General features: G+C 21.7%; 1 protein-coding gene across 1 annotated transcript in view; it reads left to right on the plus strand.

Moving 5' to 3' along the window:
- The first annotated feature begins 10295 nt into the window (after window positions 1-10295).
- LOC102671339 (prominin-1-A) overlaps window positions 10296-22308 on the plus strand; it is a 62500-nt gene continuing 50487 nt past the window's right edge. The window contains exons 1-2 of the mRNA XM_006608845.2: window positions 10296-10306; window positions 17849-18223. Of these exons, the coding sequence (XP_006608908.2) occupies window positions 18004-18223 (220 nt within the window). The 5' untranslated portion in view covers window positions 10296-10306; window positions 17849-18003. The remainder of the gene's footprint in view (window positions 10307-17848; window positions 18224-22308) is intronic.

A 22308-nucleotide genomic window follows, 5' to 3' on the forward strand; every position in this document is an offset into this window, starting at 1 on the left:
ACTACATTTAACTTTTTGAATAGAATAATTGAAGAATCAGGGCATCGAACTTTTGTTGCTATTTTTATTTTTACTTAAATTTGTATGATTTTCAAAATTTGTAATAATTTGTAATAATTTTACTGATAACTATACTATATAAATTCAAGTATTATTCCAAAATTCTGCCTTATAATATTTAATATCGTTTGAGTTGATAAAACAGATACAGATTGTGATTTTCTCATGTATTCATTATTCCTTTTATTTCTCGTATTGATTGATGAAGGAGCATTGGAATTTTTGATAACTTAATGTTCATTTGATAATACAATACACACTGAATGAATTAAATCTGATAATAATTAAGATTAATTATTACACATGCATATTTTTAAAATGACAATATGTTGCGTATAATATGTATTATTCTATATACGTATTATATCATATTAATATGTATAATTTTTTTATTATCATACATGATTTTTTTAAATAATTTTACTACTGTTTTTCAATTCTTTCGTTTTGAATATAATGCAATTGTCTATAAACGTTTTCATTAATACATGCTTATTGAAATTAGTTTAGTTTCAAGAAAAGTGCCATTATGTTCTAAATAAACACAACAAGCGAAATATTAATAATAAAAAATTATTTAATTTTTTTTATTATTTTTCTGGAAATATTGTACATGTCATTCTAACACATCTCTCATCATATTATTAACATATGTATTGCATATTCAAATGTTAGATTTCATTCTGTTTTACAATATTCATTTAGATTGATAAAACAGAATTGATATGTATTGTGATCCATCTATTCAGTTATTTCTTTTTATTTTCATCACTTTAATCGATTCGATTAACGAGTAATAATGAAATTCTGTAATTTCTTAAATATAAAAAAAATATAAATATACATTAATACATATATACATATATAAATGTGCTTTTTAAGATTTGATATGGCAAAATCTTTTCACTTATTATAAATCATATTTGTAATTTTAACAATATAGTTATAATGACAAATATGATTTAAACATTTTTTTGATATTATTTATTATATATTACATACATTATGCATTTATTTTTGTTATATTTTAATTAAATTTTAAAGCTTATCAAATAAACAACCCTAAAAAATATGTTATTTATATCTATTGATATATATATAGCTATTGATAAACTTATTTCTAGAATATGTGTATTATGTATTAAATTGGAAAAGACTTCTATAATGTTTCATAATTTATATATATATATATATATATAATTTATAAATATAATAATTGAATCTTTTTTATATTTTTTTATTTCTATGATAATATTTATATATGGCTTAATAACATATATTATCACGTTATTGATGTATATAATATGTATGTATAAATTTTATCATTATTCCATATATCTCTCTTTACAATTGTCTGTTTTGATTTGTTAAAATAGTTTCGTATAAGTTATGATTATCTTATATTTAGACATTTTTATTTTTTCTCTCTTATTTCAGTTCTACAAAACAAGCAATGATGAAATTTCAGAGTTAATAAAATGGTAATATTATTCAAAATGGTAATGTTATTTTTCTTTTATGTTATTTGTCTTTCATTTTGAATATGAAAGCGTAATTATCTGCCTTCGTTTTGTTAATAAATGTTTATTTTATGAGTTCGTTTTGGAAAAAAGTTCTGTCTATAGATATTTTTCAAATAGAATTATTGTTGTATTGTCAGTGATTTCTATAAAAATTTTTTCCTTTTTTTCTATGAAAGTTTTATACATGATTTTTTAACGCACCTGATATCATATTATTAATGTATATAAGTACACATATTTTGTTTTGCTAGTGTCTTTGATTTTCTATTATCAGGATAATGTTCGAGATATGGATTATGCTTAGTTAGAATACTACGATTGGAAATAACCAATATTCAATGGAAAAGAATGACACGGAATCACAGCAAATAAGAGTAAACGAAATATATGTCAATTTGAAAATAGTTCATAGTTGTGTATGATTTCAAAGATATAAACTATATATAGTGATGCTAAATATAAACAAATGAATGAATAACTTGAGTAAAAATTAATATAAAATCGAATTATAATACATAAATACATAAATATAATCAACAATCTATTATTAAAATATAACAAGAAGATGGACAGCAAATAATATTTTCACTAACATTCATTATATTTATCATCATTTCGTCATAAAATTATCATTCTAAAGTTATATGAATAACATGCTACAAACTATATTATATATCACTATAATATAAAATATATATATATCACTACTATAATTATTAGAAATTTAAAATAACTACTACAATTAGAGACACATATTCCAAACATCTATTTTTATTAATTTCAACATAAGTTACTTATAAAAATAATCATTAAATATTTAAAATAAATAGAAAAGCAATACAAAAAGACATTAATTTTCTAAAAAAAGTAAGTCTATATATCAAATCGAATACAAAATTTCATTAAATTTTTTATGTTAAGCCAACAAGAATCAACTAAAAATATAAAAAGAAAAATAAAAAAGAAAAAAAATTTAAAGGTTTCCATATTTATAAACGACATAGTAGATTAGTCTCTTATGATTAAAATTTCAATATTATTTAAAGAAGAATTTATTTATCAGTGAATTTAATATCAGTAAATTTTATGATAGTAAATACAACTATGTTAAAAATTCTCATAAAAAAAAAAAATAGATTATTTTCTGAAATAAAATAAAATTGCATTTCACAGTTCAATTCGATCGGTTTCTTCGATAAAAAAAAATCATTACAAATTTTCAAATTTTTATTATCAGAAATGAATATAGATGAAGAATTGGAATAAGTTTAAAATTCGCAATGTCAACCACTGTCTAAAATATAAGTCACATAAAAAGAATATAATCCTAATGCCATCATTATCAAAGATATAGATATATATCTATATAAAAATATACAATTGCATAAAATGTGCAAGAAATTATTTTATTAATTATATAATAACGTAATAATCCAAGGACATCAGCAAAATATATATTATACAATTCAATTTAAATTATAAAGAAAATAATGTATATAAAAAGATAAGAGAGAAATCAAATATAAGAATAACTAGAAAATAAACAATATGAAATAAACAATATAAAACATAAGTTATATTAGACAATAATAACTATTTTCAAACATTATTGTTCGCGAAATTTATAAATAGCTTATTCTATATGAAAAAATTCTTCATATAGAAATCTTTTTATTATCACTTGCAAACCTCTTTTAAGCCTAAATAAATGTTATCTGAGATGATGTTATCTGAGAAGATTGTCGTTTTTGAGAATTTGGTTGACACTTATAAAGTTAAGCATTGTTCCGCCTGACTCTATTAACGATGTTATTGATTATTATCATGTCTCACTGAGAAACTTCTTCCAATTGAACTAGGAAAAGATTTTTTAAGGATACGAATTTTATTTGAAATAGGGTCTCATTGAATAAATTATATTCTGATCGCCGGATACGACAAATAGATAGTTTTGTTCTAACACTACATCATGTTTTGATTACACATTGTGACATTACACAATAGGTAATCATGTGAGATGATTACCTATTGTGACTTGGTAAAGAAAGTCTCATTGTGTGTGTGTCACATCCATTCTCGGATGCGACAGTTTTTTTGTAATTACACATCGTAATCTGACTGTCAGTCATGATCACTACTGTAATATTGTGAAAGACTTAACTCTCTTATAGATACGAATACCGCATTTGTAATGGCATTAATATAGTCCACTCATCGTGAAAAAAATATCAATCAATCGTCACGAGCACCAGTTTTTTCACACATATAATATCTTCATATATACATTTTAGTTGAAAGAGCATTCGAATATATCGAATTCGATATCTATGCACTTAACAATCCATTACTCTAGACGCGAACAATAAGTGACATAAAGGAATAGACAATGAAATTTTTTAACTCCTTCCTCCATTCGGACGTAAAAATATATTTTCTTGAAAAATATTAAAAAAATATTTTTGAATATTAAATATTGTTGATGATAGTGAAAGTTTTGCTAATATCGCAAAAAATGATTTTATAAATATTTTAAATAGTGATAGTGATGTAATAGCAGTGATATTTTACTTCCTCTACGAAAATATTGTAAAAGACTGGTATAGAAGATGATATCAACGATGAAGATCACAATAATCATCAACAATCAGAGCTATGGATTTGGAAAGAGGAAGTTAATGAAGTGAAAATCTGAAATTATACGGAAATTCTTGGCATAAAAGTGGTAATTTTAAGTCAACTAGATGAAAACAAAAAAGAATTAGATTTTTTAAATATTTGATAAATATATTTTGAGAAAATATTATCACAGAGACGAATCGATATGCAAATAATGAATAATAAAAATAAGAGACTAAAAATAGATAATTGGTTTTCTGTCTATTTTCTGATTGTGAAATCAAAATATATTTTACATTATGTATAATAATGACTGAAGTTAAAAAACCAACAATTCAGATGAAGTGGTCTAAAAGAGTAATATGCTTTGAAAAATACCACACGATCGAAGATTATTAAATTTTTGTAAATTTTATTATATTATTTGACACTAATAATAATTTAAAATATGCATTTATTTAGAAATTGTAATAAAAATATTATTTTATGATTTATTATTCACTTCAAGATAAATCTTTCTTGTTCAATTATCATTTGATAATAATTATTTATTAAACATCTTGAAAAATAAAATTAGTTGTATATTATTATTATTAATAGTATTAGTTGTATTATACATGGATTTATATATTAAAAGACATGATGTGATTTGAACAACTTCGAATATTCAGTCAAAGCGTGAAATGATTTGATATATGATATTCTTATGATACGCGCTATTGAAATTTAAATCGTAGGACAAGAGGTTAATAATAATATTAATAATAATTCAATTTTAAATCAATTTTTATAATAAACAAATTTGAAACTCTATTTAATTAATTTATGAATCAGGATAATGTTTAATCCTAATTTGTTAACAATTCTCATTTCATTAATACTGATGATTTATCGGTCATCAGAATATGACTTTTATATTCTTATTGCAAAAACTTTTTTTTTAACATAGGAAAAATTCTCATAGGACATCCTGGTCACTTAGGAAAAGGCCGAGTGTGACTTTTATCAACTAAAAAAACTCTGGATGGATGATTTTCCATTGGCGCTTCCAGGAAGCACCGAGAACTCTTGATGAATAGAACTCCGTTATTCCTCGCATCTTGCCTCATTGAGACTCACTTCCGGAGGGGGCGGATATTATTTTCCCCTCGAAAAGTTCGTTTAGTGATGCCGGAGCCATTATCTTTTCGGATCGCCATTTATATTGACTAGATTGATATTGATACGGACTTCTATGTTAACAACGGTCTCGCGGCTCTCGCTGATAAAACTATTAAGCATCACTGGAGCTTACCAATAGAGACCGATTTAATAATTGGTAATTTCAATCCATCCTTTAGAGCTATAGAATAAAAATAATTATTACGGAATTCCCTGTTGACAAGTTCGATTCGCCAGACGATCAAAAACAAAGTCCATATGCCAATGACAGATAATTTGATTCATTAAATAATCAAAGGCAAAGTCCATATGTGAATGATGGATGACAAGTTCGATTCATTAGACGATCAAAGGCAAAATCTATATGCCAATGAGATTTCATTGTTATTCTAGAGTTCGAAATTCAAAGAGTTCTTGAAAGTTCTTGATATTCTTACTATTTTTGTAATTTTTCTATTTTTGTAGATTTTTTAAACTTTTAAGGGTTCTTTTCTAAACTAATACCCTTTGAAGCCCCTACCATATTCCATTTGTGAGCTTGCGGATCTTCAGGAGGATACACAAGTATCCAATAACGCTTAGAATCAATTCCCTGATCGAGCGACATCTCGGACCAAAGAAAGCTCTCTAGAATGAGTCTGAGGGCTATGCCATTGACAAATCCGTTATTTTCCCAAAAAGCTATTTCTCAGTGTTTGCAGTAATTTCTTTCAGGTAGAATGATTGCTATTGAGACTAGTATGGCTAAATGTCCTCTCAGATATCAAAATTATATTCATATTCTTGCCATGTTGAATTGTTTCTAAATCTGCAAAGCAAATGATTATCAAATTTTTCTCTTAAAAAAGGCATTGTCCTTGCAGTATCATTTTAAGCCATCTGTTCATATTTGGACACCACCTTTCAGTATTTGAACAATTATCTTCTCATATAACAATTTTAAATTCTTGGAATAATCTTGAAAAATATTAAAATTTCTATTCAATTCAAATGCCACAATTATATTTTATTACATTATATTACATTTATTATATACATATTATTACATTTTTCGTTACACAGATATCGTACGCATAGATCTTAAATGAATCTGTTTCATGTATGAAGAAGCAATTATTCGTTCATGAAATTCATATTTTTCCGTTTTTAATTGCGAATTTTTCTTGAACATGTTTCCATTCTTTTTAGTATCCATTTTTAGTATCCAGTTTTAGTATCCATTCGTTGCAGCTACATTTTAATCTTAATTAAATTGATCGGTATATAGTCTTCGTCCTAATTGAAATGGAAATTTTTCACGATGTTCATTCATGAAATCTATATATTCCGTTCTTAATTACGGACTTTTCTTGAGCATGTTTAAGTTTTTATATTATATAAATTATATAAATTAATTAAATAAATTTATTATATAAATGATGTTTAGAAGAAAGTTTAAGGATCATTTGAAAATAATATATGATATAAGTCTACTTAAATAGCTATATCAAAGAAGGCTATTCTTAAATTATATCGAATCTGAAAAAAGATTAGTAGTTTATATTTTTATACCGATTGCTTATTTTTATGAAAATTGATTGAATTTATTTTTATTCGCAAATTATTTATCTTCATTTTTATTTGTGGATTTAAAATTACAACAGATTTTTATGATAAAGTTTAATGAGATCAAAAAGGAAATGAATAAATTAGAAATAATTAAATGTTCAAAATCTGTTTTTATGAATGAAAAAATTACTGCTTAATAAACCATTAAAAGTAATATTTGTGTTGGCGTTAATTACATGAAATGATATATCAATTGTTTTATTTTATTAAATTTCTAATTTAATATTAATTTGACATAAGCTTATCATCAGAAAATTTAGTATCATCATTTCTTATTATAAGATATAAATCAATTGCATCATAATTGTTTAATCAGCGATATTATAACATTTGAATTGATAGAAATTTTAATATTTTTTAAATATTAAAATATTTAAATATTTTGATTCAGACATAATAAAATTCGTGATTATTCCAAGAATTTAAAATTGTTATATGAGAAGGTGAATGACTTTTGGAATTTTGAATATTATGAAAAAATGAATACAAAACTTATCCGTTTGTAATTAGTGAATTGGATAGTTTATTCTTGAAAATTCATATTTCGTTTTGCTATAATTATATTAATATTATAACGAAACCAGTATTAATTTGAAATTTGAGTTTGTTGTTATTGTATTAGAATAATTGCATTGTTTAATTAGTTGATGAATGTATTTCTCTTAACTCTTGGAATAGAATTCGAAATAAAATTTAATTGAATATGTAAAAGACTTAGAAAATTAGAAGATTGATAATAGATTTTGAAAGCTGAATGCATTATATATATTTTTTATTTTGATAAAATTGACGCGTAAAATGATTATTTATATGATTTTATTTATATGTTATTTATTTATTTATTTATGTTATTTATTTATATGATATAGTTTCATATATTTTATGATAAATCATATTAAATCATGTAGTATATGTTAGAATAATGCTTTTTCCTTTTTAGCTTAATGCTTGCCCAAATATGATTTCGCGGTTTTATCATTTGAGATATTTAGGGATAAGTATCTTACAATATTTGTTTAGTAAAATAGAGAATAAAACTCGCTTTAATTGGCATATAAAAGAATGTATAACTATTTAAAAAAGAACAGAGATGATTTTGAAATTTTTGAAACGTTTCAATTTAAAAATTAAGTAAATAAAGATTAAATGATGCATCATTCGAAACCATTTAATTTTATTGCTATGAAATTTTGTATTATTATTTTATATTGTTAAATTGTTACTCAGAAACTAGATACTTCACATAAAAAAATAAAATTTCAAAAAAATTATTAATTTTATAATTCTTAATAAAATATTTTTCTTATTTCTCATTTTAAAATAATTAATACATTTTTTAACATATTGTTACAAACGTTGATGTCTATCTAAAATATGAACTGTAGTACAGAAAATGACAATATCGATCAAAAATTGGAACACGTAATAATGCATATGTATATATCGCAATTTTATATAATATTAGCATTAAATTAAGAAATATAAATAAAGTGTATGTATAACTTTATTATAGTGCATAGAAATAAAATAAAATAAATAAACCGAAAAATATTCGGCGAGCACAACATTTGCGTCAGAAGTAAAATTTTGGAAAACTTTCTAAAAAAAGAAAAGAAACGATTTCAAACATGAGTTTTCATAAAAGGAAGGCTCCTTTTCTTTTGGATTGATTATGAATTTCCATCGAGAATCAGTTTGCGAAGCAATGGCATTTCCAAAATTACAAATTTGTGATTACAAAATAAAAAAAGAAATAATAATGAATCCTATAAAAAAAATTGTTATTAATCGAAAAACGAGCGATTGATTGATAAACGAATTATCTTGAAGAACAACTTCAAAAACTTATTCACTATTCAATTAATAGTAATTTTAGAATTATAAAACAAAGCAAAGAAAGTAAAAAAACAGATGGCTAGCTTTTTAAATAATCATTCAAATCTAAATAATGAAATTTATGCAGCCGATAATTCCAGATAAATTCCTGTTAATATTTTATTTCCGATTCTTCCTTTGTTCGCGTTCTCTAGTATTAAATGTATATTACTTGGATATATAATAAAATCTTCACATTTTGATGAACTTTCTTTTTACAAAAAATTTTGCTTAGAGTGGATGCGAATAAGTGCTTGGAACAAGACAATCAATTATTATTATTAATTTTCAAGGGTACTGTCAACGATAGGAAAATTAAAATTATTGATATAATTTCAACTTTTGTGAACAGATCATGCTTTCAAGATAGATTTTGGCGGTTTAAAATGTCTCCTCGATCTCTGGAAAAAAATTACGTAATAATAATTGAAAATTATTATTAAATTTTAGTATTATTATTAAATTATTAGTAAATTTTCGTTAAAGAAAACAAACTTCAAAAATAAAAATTTTTTATTTATCTGATATGAATGAAGATTATTTTTTAGATACTAATTTCTTTGAGAAATATAAATGTCGACTAAATTTCTTAATTAAAAAATTGTTTATCAATGAAAAAAAAATTACTTTCAAGAAAGAAGAAAAGAAAATAAAAAATAAAAGAGAAAAATAAAGGGAAAATTCTTGAACATTTATAGGAATTTTGTAACCGTTGTGCAGAAAAATCGATAAAAAGAATTTTTTTGAATTTTGAATTTTATTTATTGAGTTCTAATATATATCCACAAAATATCTAGAAATAATTAGAAAATGTAATCTCATGCGACATAAAATTATAACTTAACAGACCAATTGATTAAACAAAATTACTATTTATTTGTCGTAAAAAAAAAAAACAAAAAAAAAATAAATAAACTTAAAAACAAAGAAAATGTTGAAAAAATAATAGAAAACCCTTTTCCCATTTTGTGCTTGTTAAAAAGAAGAACATTAATATAATATTTTGTGTTGACTACAAGCGACTAAATGAAATTATCAAAAAGGACCCATTATCCTGAGAAAAGATTTGATCCTTTATCCAATTTTGCTTATTTTTTTTTTTTTTTACTGTTAATTTTCAAAGTAGTTATTCCCAAGATTTCGATAAAGTTATCAAGAAGATAAAGAGAAAATTTTTTGTGGAGTACAAGCGACTAAATGAAATTATCAAAAAGGACCCATTATCCTGAGAAAAGGTTTGATCCTTTATCCAATTTTGCGTATTTTTTTTTTTTTTTACTGTTAATTTTCAAAGTAGTTATTGCCAAGATTTCGATAAAGTTATCAAGAAGATAAAGAGAAAATTTTTTGTGGATTATGGATTAATTTAAATAATACTATTCGGATTCTGCAACATTGTTGTCAGATTTAAATAGATACCATGTTTGCAGATTTTATTTGAAAAATCTGTCTGAAATAATAATGTAATAAAATTTAAACAATGTAATTTAAAAAAAAACATTTGAAAAAAAATAATAAACTTAAAAAAAATATTTTCCTGAAATTTTGAATCAAGCTAATTTAATCATAAGCCCAAAGAAATGTATTTCTGCAAAAGAAATAATATTTGAGATATTATCATAAAAATGAAAACAGATTTAAACAAAATTAAAGCTATTTAGAAATAATCAATTCCGAAAAATCTCTCTCAATCAAGAAATTTTCCGGAATAAGATTTTGTATTTATATAAAAATTTGTACTTATTAAAAGTTTTTAGAAAAATTTTTCATTAATTATAAAATCTTCATTGTCTGACTGAAAATAAAATACAATATACCTGAATTAATAAATATCAAAAGACATTTCAAAATTTAAAAACAAAATTGCTGCAATCTCTTTTAGCGTATTCTTCAGAAGATAATAAATTTCTGGATACCAATGCATCCAAATTTTGTAATCAAAGCAAAAGTTTTATTATTTAGTTATTTTAAGAATAAGAAGAACAAAAAAAGATTATCTTCTCGAAAATATTGGAAAGTAAAAATTAATTACTGCGTAATTTGTAAAGAATTGTTAGCAATGATTACATCAATACAATATTTTCATCATCTTATCTTTATGAGTAGAAATTCCTGTTAAAGATGGTTTACGTCGCATCACAATGATATCGTTCAAAAATCGGATGGGACAAATAAATGGATAAAGCACCTACAATAATATGATTTTGAAATTTGATATCGACAAAGAAAAATGCTGATGTATCAATACTGATGTTTAAAAAGAAGAAAGATCTTATAAAATAAGTTGCAATAATTGTTTACATTGGAAAGAAAAAAAATGGATACAAGAGAGAAAGAAAAATGAAATTTTCTTGTAGACAAAGCGAAATTCCAAATTTAGAAGATTGAAAGTTGGTTTAGTTGCAAGATAAAAAAATTGGATACATCTTTAAAAAGAAAGAAGAAAACAAGAAACTAATCTGGCAAGATAATCTATTTACAAAATATTATCGGAAAATGTTGGAAATATGTTAATTTTATTGGATTTTTTTGTTGAAATGTAGAAGATTGTTGTGTCGAAGTTGCAATACTTGGATAAAGAAAAGATCTCTTAAAAAAGGAGATTTTAAAGATTTATAATATAATATTAAAATATCATTTAAAAGAATAATATACTGGTTTTGAAATCTTGAATGAAAAAATAGGTATCTATTATTTTATAAAATATTATTTTATAAAATATCGATTACAAAATGGCTTGCAATTTTGATGCTAAACTAATCACAATCGCGAAAGTTTTTCTTTAACATTTTCTTAACATATTTTTTTAACATATAAGGCATCATGGAGCTTCTAAAAATTGATTCCGATCAAGGATGAATTTTCGAGTCAAATATTTTCATCAAGAATTAATAAAATTATTTGGAATTAAAAATGAGAATGACATTCTTAACTGGATAAATTAATAGAATGTTTGATCAAAACATTGCTTCAATATTTATCAATGTTTATTGACACAAAAAAACGATGAATAGATTTCTTTTGGCTTATCATACTTCACATGAATCGACATAAATATCACCAGTAATTTTCTATGATCATATAAGCTGTTCATATAATTGTGATATCTTCCTCCCCTATTAAAAAAAAAAATAGCACAAGATACATATTAAAGAAATATAAAAAAAAGATTAAAAAAGATTTATCAATTAAAAGACAAAGATTAAATATTTTTTCAACAAAAATGAAAATTAATACTAATTATATTCACGGTAATGAATTTAGAAGAAAAAATATGGCTATGTCAATCAGATGAAAGAAAAATATTCAAAATTACAATCAAGAAAGGGAAATTAGGAAAAATCATATATAATTATGGATAAGATAAATGGTCTAATTTATCTAATGTTCCCTAAAGACAAAATAAAGTTTTGCATATAAATCGATTGATAAAATATGTAGAAATAAAATAAAAGGAAGTTGCATTCATTAAATAGTTCCAAGAAGAGGATGTTTCATTACAGAAAAACAGGACGTAAATGAAAATAAATTTCTTATTTTAGCGATAATTCCTTTTCGATCGTGGAAAAAACAATTTCGACGAGGAAATCAGATTTTTTTGCGTATTCTCAAACTTGGATTTGAAGAAATTGCATTTTCGCGATAGAATTCGTCCATATAACACGTGGTTTAATAGCGGATCAAAAGCAATGAGTGCCATTCCATGTTGAAGAGAATTTATTGGAACTGGATTCATTTTAGAAGGAACAGTGATATTTTTTTGATGAATTGGAGATATACAATTCTAGAAATGGATTTTAATTGCTGATATTTGAAAAAAATCTATCTCAGAAAATGTTCAAAAAAGAAGGACGTAAGATTCGAATGAAAGACAAGAATACAGATTTAATGAATACTAGAGAAGAACAAAATATTCATATTCAATACTAATGCCTTGCTCAGAATATTAACATATTTTTTTTCTAGGACAAACGAATGTCGAAATATTTAATGTCTGAACAAAAGTTATACAAATCTCTTTTTTTGGACAGAAATATGAACATAAGGAAACTATTATTAAACTAAATTAAAATTGAAATCAACACTCAAACTGAATTGCTGTAATACGAAGTGATATACTTTATTTGATAAAATTATATACATTAATTTTAAGAAAAACATATATATATTTCAAACAAGTCATTTTCATTGATATTGTCAGAATAAGTTAATTTCGTGCACGATAATAATAAATACATACATTTATAATAAAATTTTGAAAATTATTTATCTAGTTCTTAATTCTGTATGGGTCAAAAAGTGTTTGTGAATTATTTGCGTTGAAGAAAAATTGAAATTGAAGAAAGTGAAATAAGTTAAATATATTATAATTATAAATAAATTAAATTGAAATCTTCATTTTAAACTATAAGTACAAGAAAGAAGGAAATGCAAAAATTTAATAATGATTTAATATGATGATTTTTGCTATATTTAATTTAAAATGGAAACAAGAAAATAATATTATTCAGAATAAATAAGTTTATAAGTTAATAATTAGAATAAATTTTTTTTATTTAATTAAAATAATTTTTCTCATAGAAAAAAAATTTCTATATTTAACAAAATTTCAAATATCATATATATATATATATACATATGATTTTCATTCTCTATTCATATTATTTTCTAATTATAATTATTCCTAAATTATCGTTATATTGTTTATTTTATATTTTTTTATATATTCTATTATTTTTCGTCTTCCAATCTTCAAAGATATTACAAAAAAGGATGTAAAAAAAAGAAATCTATCGAAATTGTGCAATTTTGCATATTGAAAAGGTGAAAATATACATCGTTACTTTTTATCTAAACATAAATTAATTTTCATATCTTTGAAATTTATTTTTGATTAAATTAGAATCTTGTAAAATTAGATAAATAAACACTTTATTTTGATTATAGTATGTTGTATAGAGAAAAATTTATTGAACCACGATAAATTAATTTTAATATATTGTAAGAAGTACAAAAAGATTGAAGAAAAGATTGAAGAAAAACGTAGTGAATTCATAATATTAAAACTGATAACTATAATAATGTTAACTAATAATAACGTAAATAATGGAGTTTTATTGATAACTGCATTATTGTGGATAAATTTAAAAGAAAATTAGTAACGAAATTGACAGAATTTTTAGGATTTTCTAAACTAATGTTAGGATTAATATTATTCATGTATTAATATATTTTCAACAGAACAACCGTGTTCATTAAGCGCTGTTCTTAAAACAAAATTGAAAAATAGAAATATTGAAGATTTTTATACGTTAAAATTAATTTAAAATTTATAAATTTTTATCTTTGTTTAATGAAAAACTATTATTGAGCACAATAAATGGAATTTAATTTTTACAAAAAAGAAAAAAAAAGATATTTAATTATATGCGTCGAGATTAAAAAATTTAACGATAGAATTATTATAATTAATGATGTGGTCCGAAAACAGTCATCATGAAATAAATAAAGCATAAACTATCAATCGATGAATAATCATTAAATTTTTTTAATATATAAAAGATAAATAATTGTTCGCAAGTTAAAAAATTTATCTTTTAACTTATGATCTGCTTATTCGGAAAAAATTTTTTGGAAACCTTTCCCCATTATCACTGGATGCCGATTTTTCATTAAGTCTAAACTAAAGAATTTAAGATAATAATACTCGAGGAAGACGGTATTTTTGAAGAAATACTTAAGTAATATTTGAACTTTTATATTTTCTAAGATACTTCAATTTAGCTAGAACACAACATGATCTCAAAGATTATATATTCCAGACACGATTGACTCAACATTATTCTACTAATTCAAGGAATTTTTTTTAATTTAGATATATTGCATGTTATCATTTTGACTATTATCGATCCTTATCGGAATCCTTTCAGTTAAATTGCTTGAAAAAAATTTTTAAAAGCATGAATTCTTACCAATAATTACCAAAAAATAAGAAAAAAGTGATCTATTTATTTATCTAATTAATTATTTCGTAGTTCTAATCGATAGATATGATCAATAGATAATTTTGTTTGTAACTACGTATCATGCTGTTGTAGCACTGAATTACATAAAAGATGATTAATGATGAATAATTAACGAATAATCAACGAATAATTAATGAATATCATAATTCAAGAAATATTAAGATGGCAAAGAAATAGTTAAATACGAACCAAACATTTGAAATAGGATGAAATTCTAAATTGCAAAATATCGAAAAAATTATTATTCATATGCGATCATAATATATAATAGTATCCTATATAATAACATAAACATATAATAAAGAAAATTTCACAATATCCATTAATGCATTTTTTTTTTAAATTTTATTTAAAATACTTTGTCTAAAAATAAAATTTTTCAATATAACTGAAAACGTATTTTAAATATGTCTTTAAAAACATATTTTAATTATGTTTCATTTAATTACAAGTTAAAATTTTTTAGTAACAAAATATAAAAGAAATATATACAGAACAATTATACAATATGATGAGTTGTCTTAATGAAAATCTTTATACTATTGATGTTTGATTGAAAAAAAAATAATAATATAACAAAAAATATATATATATGTTATATTTTTATATAAATAACAGTATGCAATAACGGTAATATTTATATTATAAAATATTTATCAAAAAAATCATATCAATCAAGAATATTTTTCTTTCGATTTCTCCGATTCTTCCAGTCTTTGAGTATTCATTTTTTGAATTAGCGGTATTGCTGTATTTTTTGTAGATATTGATGAAAAAGATTTTCACTTTCGGTGAATGTATTTTCAATCCTTAAAAAAAAAAAAGAGAGAGAGAAAAGAGACTTCCTTATAATATAAATATAATAAATAATAAAAATAATTATTTATTTAGTTGGCAAATAAATTTTTTTTACAAAGAAACTTTCTTTCAACCAACTATAACTTATAATTCAGTAGAAAAATCACTTTATTCCTGTTCATATCATAAGTTTAAGTGAAGATATTAATATTGCGAGATAACATTCCAAAAAAATAAATATTTTAAATTTCAGAAAATTATAATGATAATGATAATGATAATCATGATAACACAAAAAGACTTTTCATTTGAAAAATTTCCGTATTAGTAAAGTATATATTTAAGAATTAGTTAATTTATAAATTTAAAATAATTCAAATGAAAATTAGTTATATATACATATATATTAATATCGTATGATTTTCAAGAATACAAAATATTATAATTGACATAATTATAATCAAATAAATAAATAATATAATCTTGTCGAAAATATTAATCTAACTATAAAATTTTATAATCAATTAGATATTATATAACAAATACAATTACTATAAAAATTCAAAAATTTTATTAAAAATTCTTGATACAATTAGATGAAAATCTATATTCCAATATAGATATTAGAATTCATGATATAGAGAAATAATAGATAGAATAAGTTATTTAATAAAAACATTATTTAATATTGAATTTTATACAAATAGATAAAAAATAAATATAAACTAAATTTTTGAATAAAAGAAATAAAAAGAAAACTTTTGTATTTATGGAACAAACATAAATAATAAATGTTATATTAATGATAAAATAATGAATCTTAATAATCTTTAACAATAATACGAAACTAACGAAATCCGAAATTTATTTTCTTAGAAATTAATGAACAGAAATTATCAGACAATAATAGCAGAAAATTATTATAATAATAACAAATGCAATATATGATTTAGCACTAGATTTATGATAAAATTTTTTTAAAATAATTTTTTAAAATTTTGTTATTGATTTAAAAAAAACATATTTTATATTCAAGATTAATATATTTAAATTAGAAATTATTTAGCAATTCCATTAGATGTAAGTTTTAGGAATAATATTTCCTTTAGAAAACATTTATTATATTAATTAATGATTTAATTTCTAGAAATAAATTAGAATTTTATATATATATATATTAACAGTGAATATTTAATATATATATATATATAATTATTATAAAATTATAAGACAATACAAAATGGAACAAAAATTAGATTATTTATCTGTATATAAATTAATATTATTAATTTATTTGTACAATATTAAATTTATCTAAAAATTTAAGTTACAATTAATATTAAAACATTGACTATTTTACGAAATTATGAAAAAGTATAAAAAATGCAAAGATAATCTACCATTAGTAAAAATTCAATTTATTTTTAAACGCAAATTTAAAAAAACGATTTAATATTATTATGGATATTTTTATGTCGTTTAATTATCGTTACAATATCAATAATATTTTATTGTTATCATATTAACCTGAAAGTAGCTAATGCTAAAAATATAGTGATGTTCTAATATATTAGAACTAATATATTGCATAGGTAGTATATTGCAATATGTTCTATAAGTTGCTTAATAAATAAAAGATTAAAATTTGCAACAATTTTTCAAAAGAGAAAATTAAAGAATATATATAGACAAAAATTATATGGAAAAAGTTATATTATTTGTAAAAAGAGTTTAAAATAAAACACAATATCCTTATCAAAATCACTCGATCTTAATAAACGTTTTTTGAATTTCCTTTGAATCTCATAAATCATGCTTAAGAGTATAATAAAATGAAAAATATTATTCTGTATTTTCTTATTTTGATTTTCTTATTTTTTGTATGTAGAATCATTATCGATCTATTCGATTGTAGTATCTTTTATATTCAATAAGTAATATTTAATAATTTTTCTTAATACTTAGTATTATATATTAATATATTAATATGTTATATTTTCATGTTTCATTTATATTTTATATCTTATATAAATTTTTTATATATAGATATGATTATATTATTTTTTGTGGATATTTTAATATATATTATACATATGTTTTTTATATTGTACATAAATATCCACAATTAAATTATATGTTTTTTTTTGATTATCAATAAATCAACTTTTTAAAATTTTTCAGGAATATTTCTAGTGTTTGTGTTATTTATCTCGACTTTGGATCATTTTAAAGGAATTGGTAAAGCGGAACCGTATTACAATAATAATAATTGCTCATCTACGGACAGCATTATTATTTTTCATGCATCAAGTGAAAGACAACACGATGAAAATAAAATGGTTCTCGATATTCTTATTAATGAAACTACAAGTGATACAAATGTTTCACATTTCAAGACATCTACAGATTGGAATAATTGGCCAAATCTTAAATTTCCTAGCACAAATTTAGACAAACAATATAAAATGGCAAATTTACATCTGGAAAAGGGAATATTTGTTTTTGATTTTCTACGGAAATTTCTATCATTTATTCAACCTTATGATATACCTATTGGTAGGTATTTTTATATTTTATAGTATAGATTTAATATTTTGTTCTTTTATGTTAAATCTATAGTATAAAATATAAAATCTATCTTTTATCTTTATTTTCTTTTATAAAATATTTGTTTATATTATGATTTAAAAAGATATAATGTTCTAATAAATTCGTTAAGTAATTATAAAGAAATTAATCATTCATAAGAAAATTTTCAATTATTTTACTCAATGATTTAAAAATTCTCTTGATAATTTTTCAAAACAATGCGATTTCGTATGATTTTGCTGAATACTGTTATAAAGTTGATTTAATTGTATAAAAAATTTTAATTGTAATTCTTTAATTATATTAATAATAAATAATTTTTTATTTTTGAAATATTAATTATTTTAATATTTTGATATTTCTATAATTATTATTTATATATTGATTATTTCATATAATCATAAAATTGGTTTCATTAATTTCACAATGAATTCATTATAAAAATTATGGTTAAATTATGAATTTTCATTTTCATATCGATTTATGAATGTATGTGCATATTCAATTAGACAATTATAATATTGGATTGTTCGAAAAGTTCATATTTTTAAAAAAAATTCAAACGAAATATTTTTATATATTAATATATATTTATTTAATAATGTGTATATTTTTTTGCTCTAATCATCCTCTATCTTTAATACAATTTAAACTTTCTATTTTCAAAAATTCTCATATTCTCTGATGAAATTTTTCAAACTAATATTTTATGTCGATCAAAGAAGTTAAAATTCTTATTATAAGATGTTTATAAATAGTATGAATAATGAATAATGTATAATATGATATGTATAATATAATAATGAATAATATGAATAATGAAATAAAATAGCAAAAATATTATTTTCTTTCTTATAAATGAAGGTATTTATTGAAAATGCTCCATTATATTTCGGTCAATTAATGACTCTGAATATTTCTAATTTTCAATGAAGCTTTTTCTTCGAAGCTTCATTGATTGCAAATGAAGAAAAACAAAAAATATCATCATAGCTTACTAATATTATTGTGAATTTTGGATTTTTCTCGAGGTTGTTTAATACATCATTTGATGAGATATATTATCATTAAAAGATTTTTCCAAAGTTCTAAATATATGAAAGTCAGATAGTGCAATATTTGGTGAATATGGCGGATGATTATAATTTCACAAAAAAACAAAAACATTATTCTTTAAAATGTTTTTTATCTAATATTGTGTAACATTTTTTCAATTATTTTGATTCATCTTGATCATCAAGTAATTATTAATGAATTATTAAAACATTTTATGAAAATTTTAAAATGTGAAATTTATTAAAATAGTTTCAAGAGATATATAGAATATTTTTTTGTAGATGGAAGCTTTTCGAAGAAAAATACTTTAATTTTTTTAAAAAGAATAATTTATTTTTTATATCATAAATCAAAAGAGTACCAAATTCTAAATACAAATGTTCTTCATTTTTATATGTTCTAAACTTAACCTTATTAGTTAGTTAATCTTACTTAATAAAATATTAAAAAATAATTTTTAATATACTTACTATTTAAAACTAAAGTAAATTGATGTCTTTCAACTTTAATACAATGCATTTATTTTGTCAAAATTGTTTTACAATAAATAGACAAAAATGATTCTATTTTATTTACACATAAAGGAACTTTTACTAACCAAAAACATAATAATCTAAAAAATTAAAAAAAAATGTATTATTATAAGATAATCCTCGTTAGATAAGTTGATTATCAATGATAATGAAATGTATTATATAGTATATTCAATGATAAAATAATTAGATTAGATATATAATTAGATTAATAGATTTAAAAATTTCCTCGTCTCGAAAATTTCATATCTTTAAGGGATATTACTTACTAAAGCTTTAGAGATGGAAAACTATGTTTTGAGAAAAACCAATCAGAATCAAAATCCATTTTTATTTCTATAAACAAGATAAAAAGAAAAAATTAAGAAGGAAATAAAGCTATGTGATGGATATACAAATAAAGATATTTTCATAAAAATTATTAAAAAAAAAAAAAAAAATAAAAAAGAAAAAATAAGAAAGGAAAAAAGCTATGTTATGGATATTCAAAAAAAAATATTTTCCAAAAAAATTTTAAAAAAAAAAAAAAAAGAAAGGAAATCAAAAGAAGAGGAAGAATCTCCGGTTTTTATTCCTATTGCCTTCCCAAATCTATTAAAAATCATGTTTCAAAAAAAGATTTTGCTGTCGCAGAATCAAGGCAAAAATATTTTCTCGGTCTCTAGAAAAAAATTATGGAAATTATGGAAGATATAATTTTGTAATTTAAAAATAAATTTCAAGAAGAATTTTTACTAATTGACATAAAAGAAAATTGTTTATTAGATACTAATTTCAAGAAATATAAATATCGATTAGATATTCTAGTTGGAAATATATTTATATCGATGGAAAAGAAATTATTTTCTAAAAAGAGAAAAAGAAGAAAAAAGTAATCAAAAACAAAGAAAAGAAAAAAGAAGAATTTTAAATGAAAAGAAAACAAAAATAAAAGAAAAATTTCTGAGCATACAAGAACTTTATAACCGATATACGAAGAGATTGATGAAACAATAAAAAATTAAATTTTCAAAATTACTTATTAAGTTTTGTAATATATTCGCAAAGAATTCAGAAGAAGTTGAAAAATGTGTATTGTTCAGCATAAAATTAATATAAGCCTATTGAAGTATCATGAGGATTGTCTTTTAATTACCAAAAACTGGATGAATTGTTAAAGAAAAATATTAAAACAAGAATAATAGAAAATAATAGAAAAATTAAATAATCCTTGGTCTTCTCCGATTATTTTTCTTTCTCTAAAAAGAAGGATAGTATCACAAAATTTTGTATCGATTATAGATTAACTGAAATTACTAAAAAAGATTCCTATCCATTGCCAAGATAAAAAAAAATTTTTGATGCTTTATTTGATTCTATTTGGTTTTCCAAAGTTAATCCACAAAATGATTATTTGCAAATTTCGATGGATGAGAAAGATAAGGAGGAATTGAATTATGACAATTTAAAATAATGCCATTCAAGCTTTGCAACGCCTTGGCATTTGAACGTTTAATAGATATAAGATTTAAGATATAAATCTCATTTGGAAAATCTGTCTGATATATTTAAATAATGTAATTATTTATGGAAAAATATTTAAGAAAATAATAAACTTAAAAAAGATATTTTTCTATCTACGTCAAGCAAATCTACTTGTGAATCTGAAGAAATGCCTCTTCTTTATAAAAGAAATAAGATATTTGGAACATATTTTATTCTATTTTATTCTATTAATCGCAGAAACTGGAGTAAAAATAGATACAGACAAAATTAGAGTCATTCAAAAATGGGAAACTTTGAAAAATATCTCTTAATTAAGAAGTTTCCTGAAATTTTGTACATATTACAAGAAGTTTGTTAAAAACTTTTTATTGATTACAAAATCTTTATATCATTTAACTGAAAATAAAATTTAATATAATTGAATCAATAATTGTCAATTGTCAAAGCATTTCAAGAATTAAAGATAAAATTGATACAATCTCTTTTATTCTTCAAAAGATAAAAAAATTTATTCTGAATATGGATGCATCAAGTTTTGCGATCGAAGCAATTTTACTCCAGAAGAAGAAGAAGAAGAAAAAGTCATTGCTTTCTTAAATATATTGGAAAAAGCAGATCAATTATTGTGTTGCTATAAATTAGACAGAATATTTAGAGAAGAATATGATTTTGAATATCAAGAAAACATCAACAACAAAGAAAAAAAAACTCATAATAATATTAAGAATGTCGATGTAATATCAACAAGATCTTGGATTGAAATAAACTGCAAGAAATGTTTATACCAGAAAATCAAAGACAGATTCATTATGAAAATAGAAAATTTTTTCCCTATATTTCGAGTTGATGAGTTGTAAAGTTCAAAATTTAGAAGATTGGCTCAATTGGAAAATGAAGAAATAAGATTTATTTTTAAAAAGAAAACGAAAAAACCAATTGGCAGGACAAATTATATTATTATATATATATATATATATA

Source organism: Apis dorsata, unplaced genomic scaffold (genome assembly GCF_000469605.1).
Source record: "Apis dorsata unplaced genomic scaffold, Apis dorsata 1.3 scaffold_47, whole genome shotgun sequence".
Classification (NCBI taxonomy): Eukaryota; Metazoa; Arthropoda; class Insecta; order Hymenoptera; family Apidae; genus Apis; species Apis dorsata.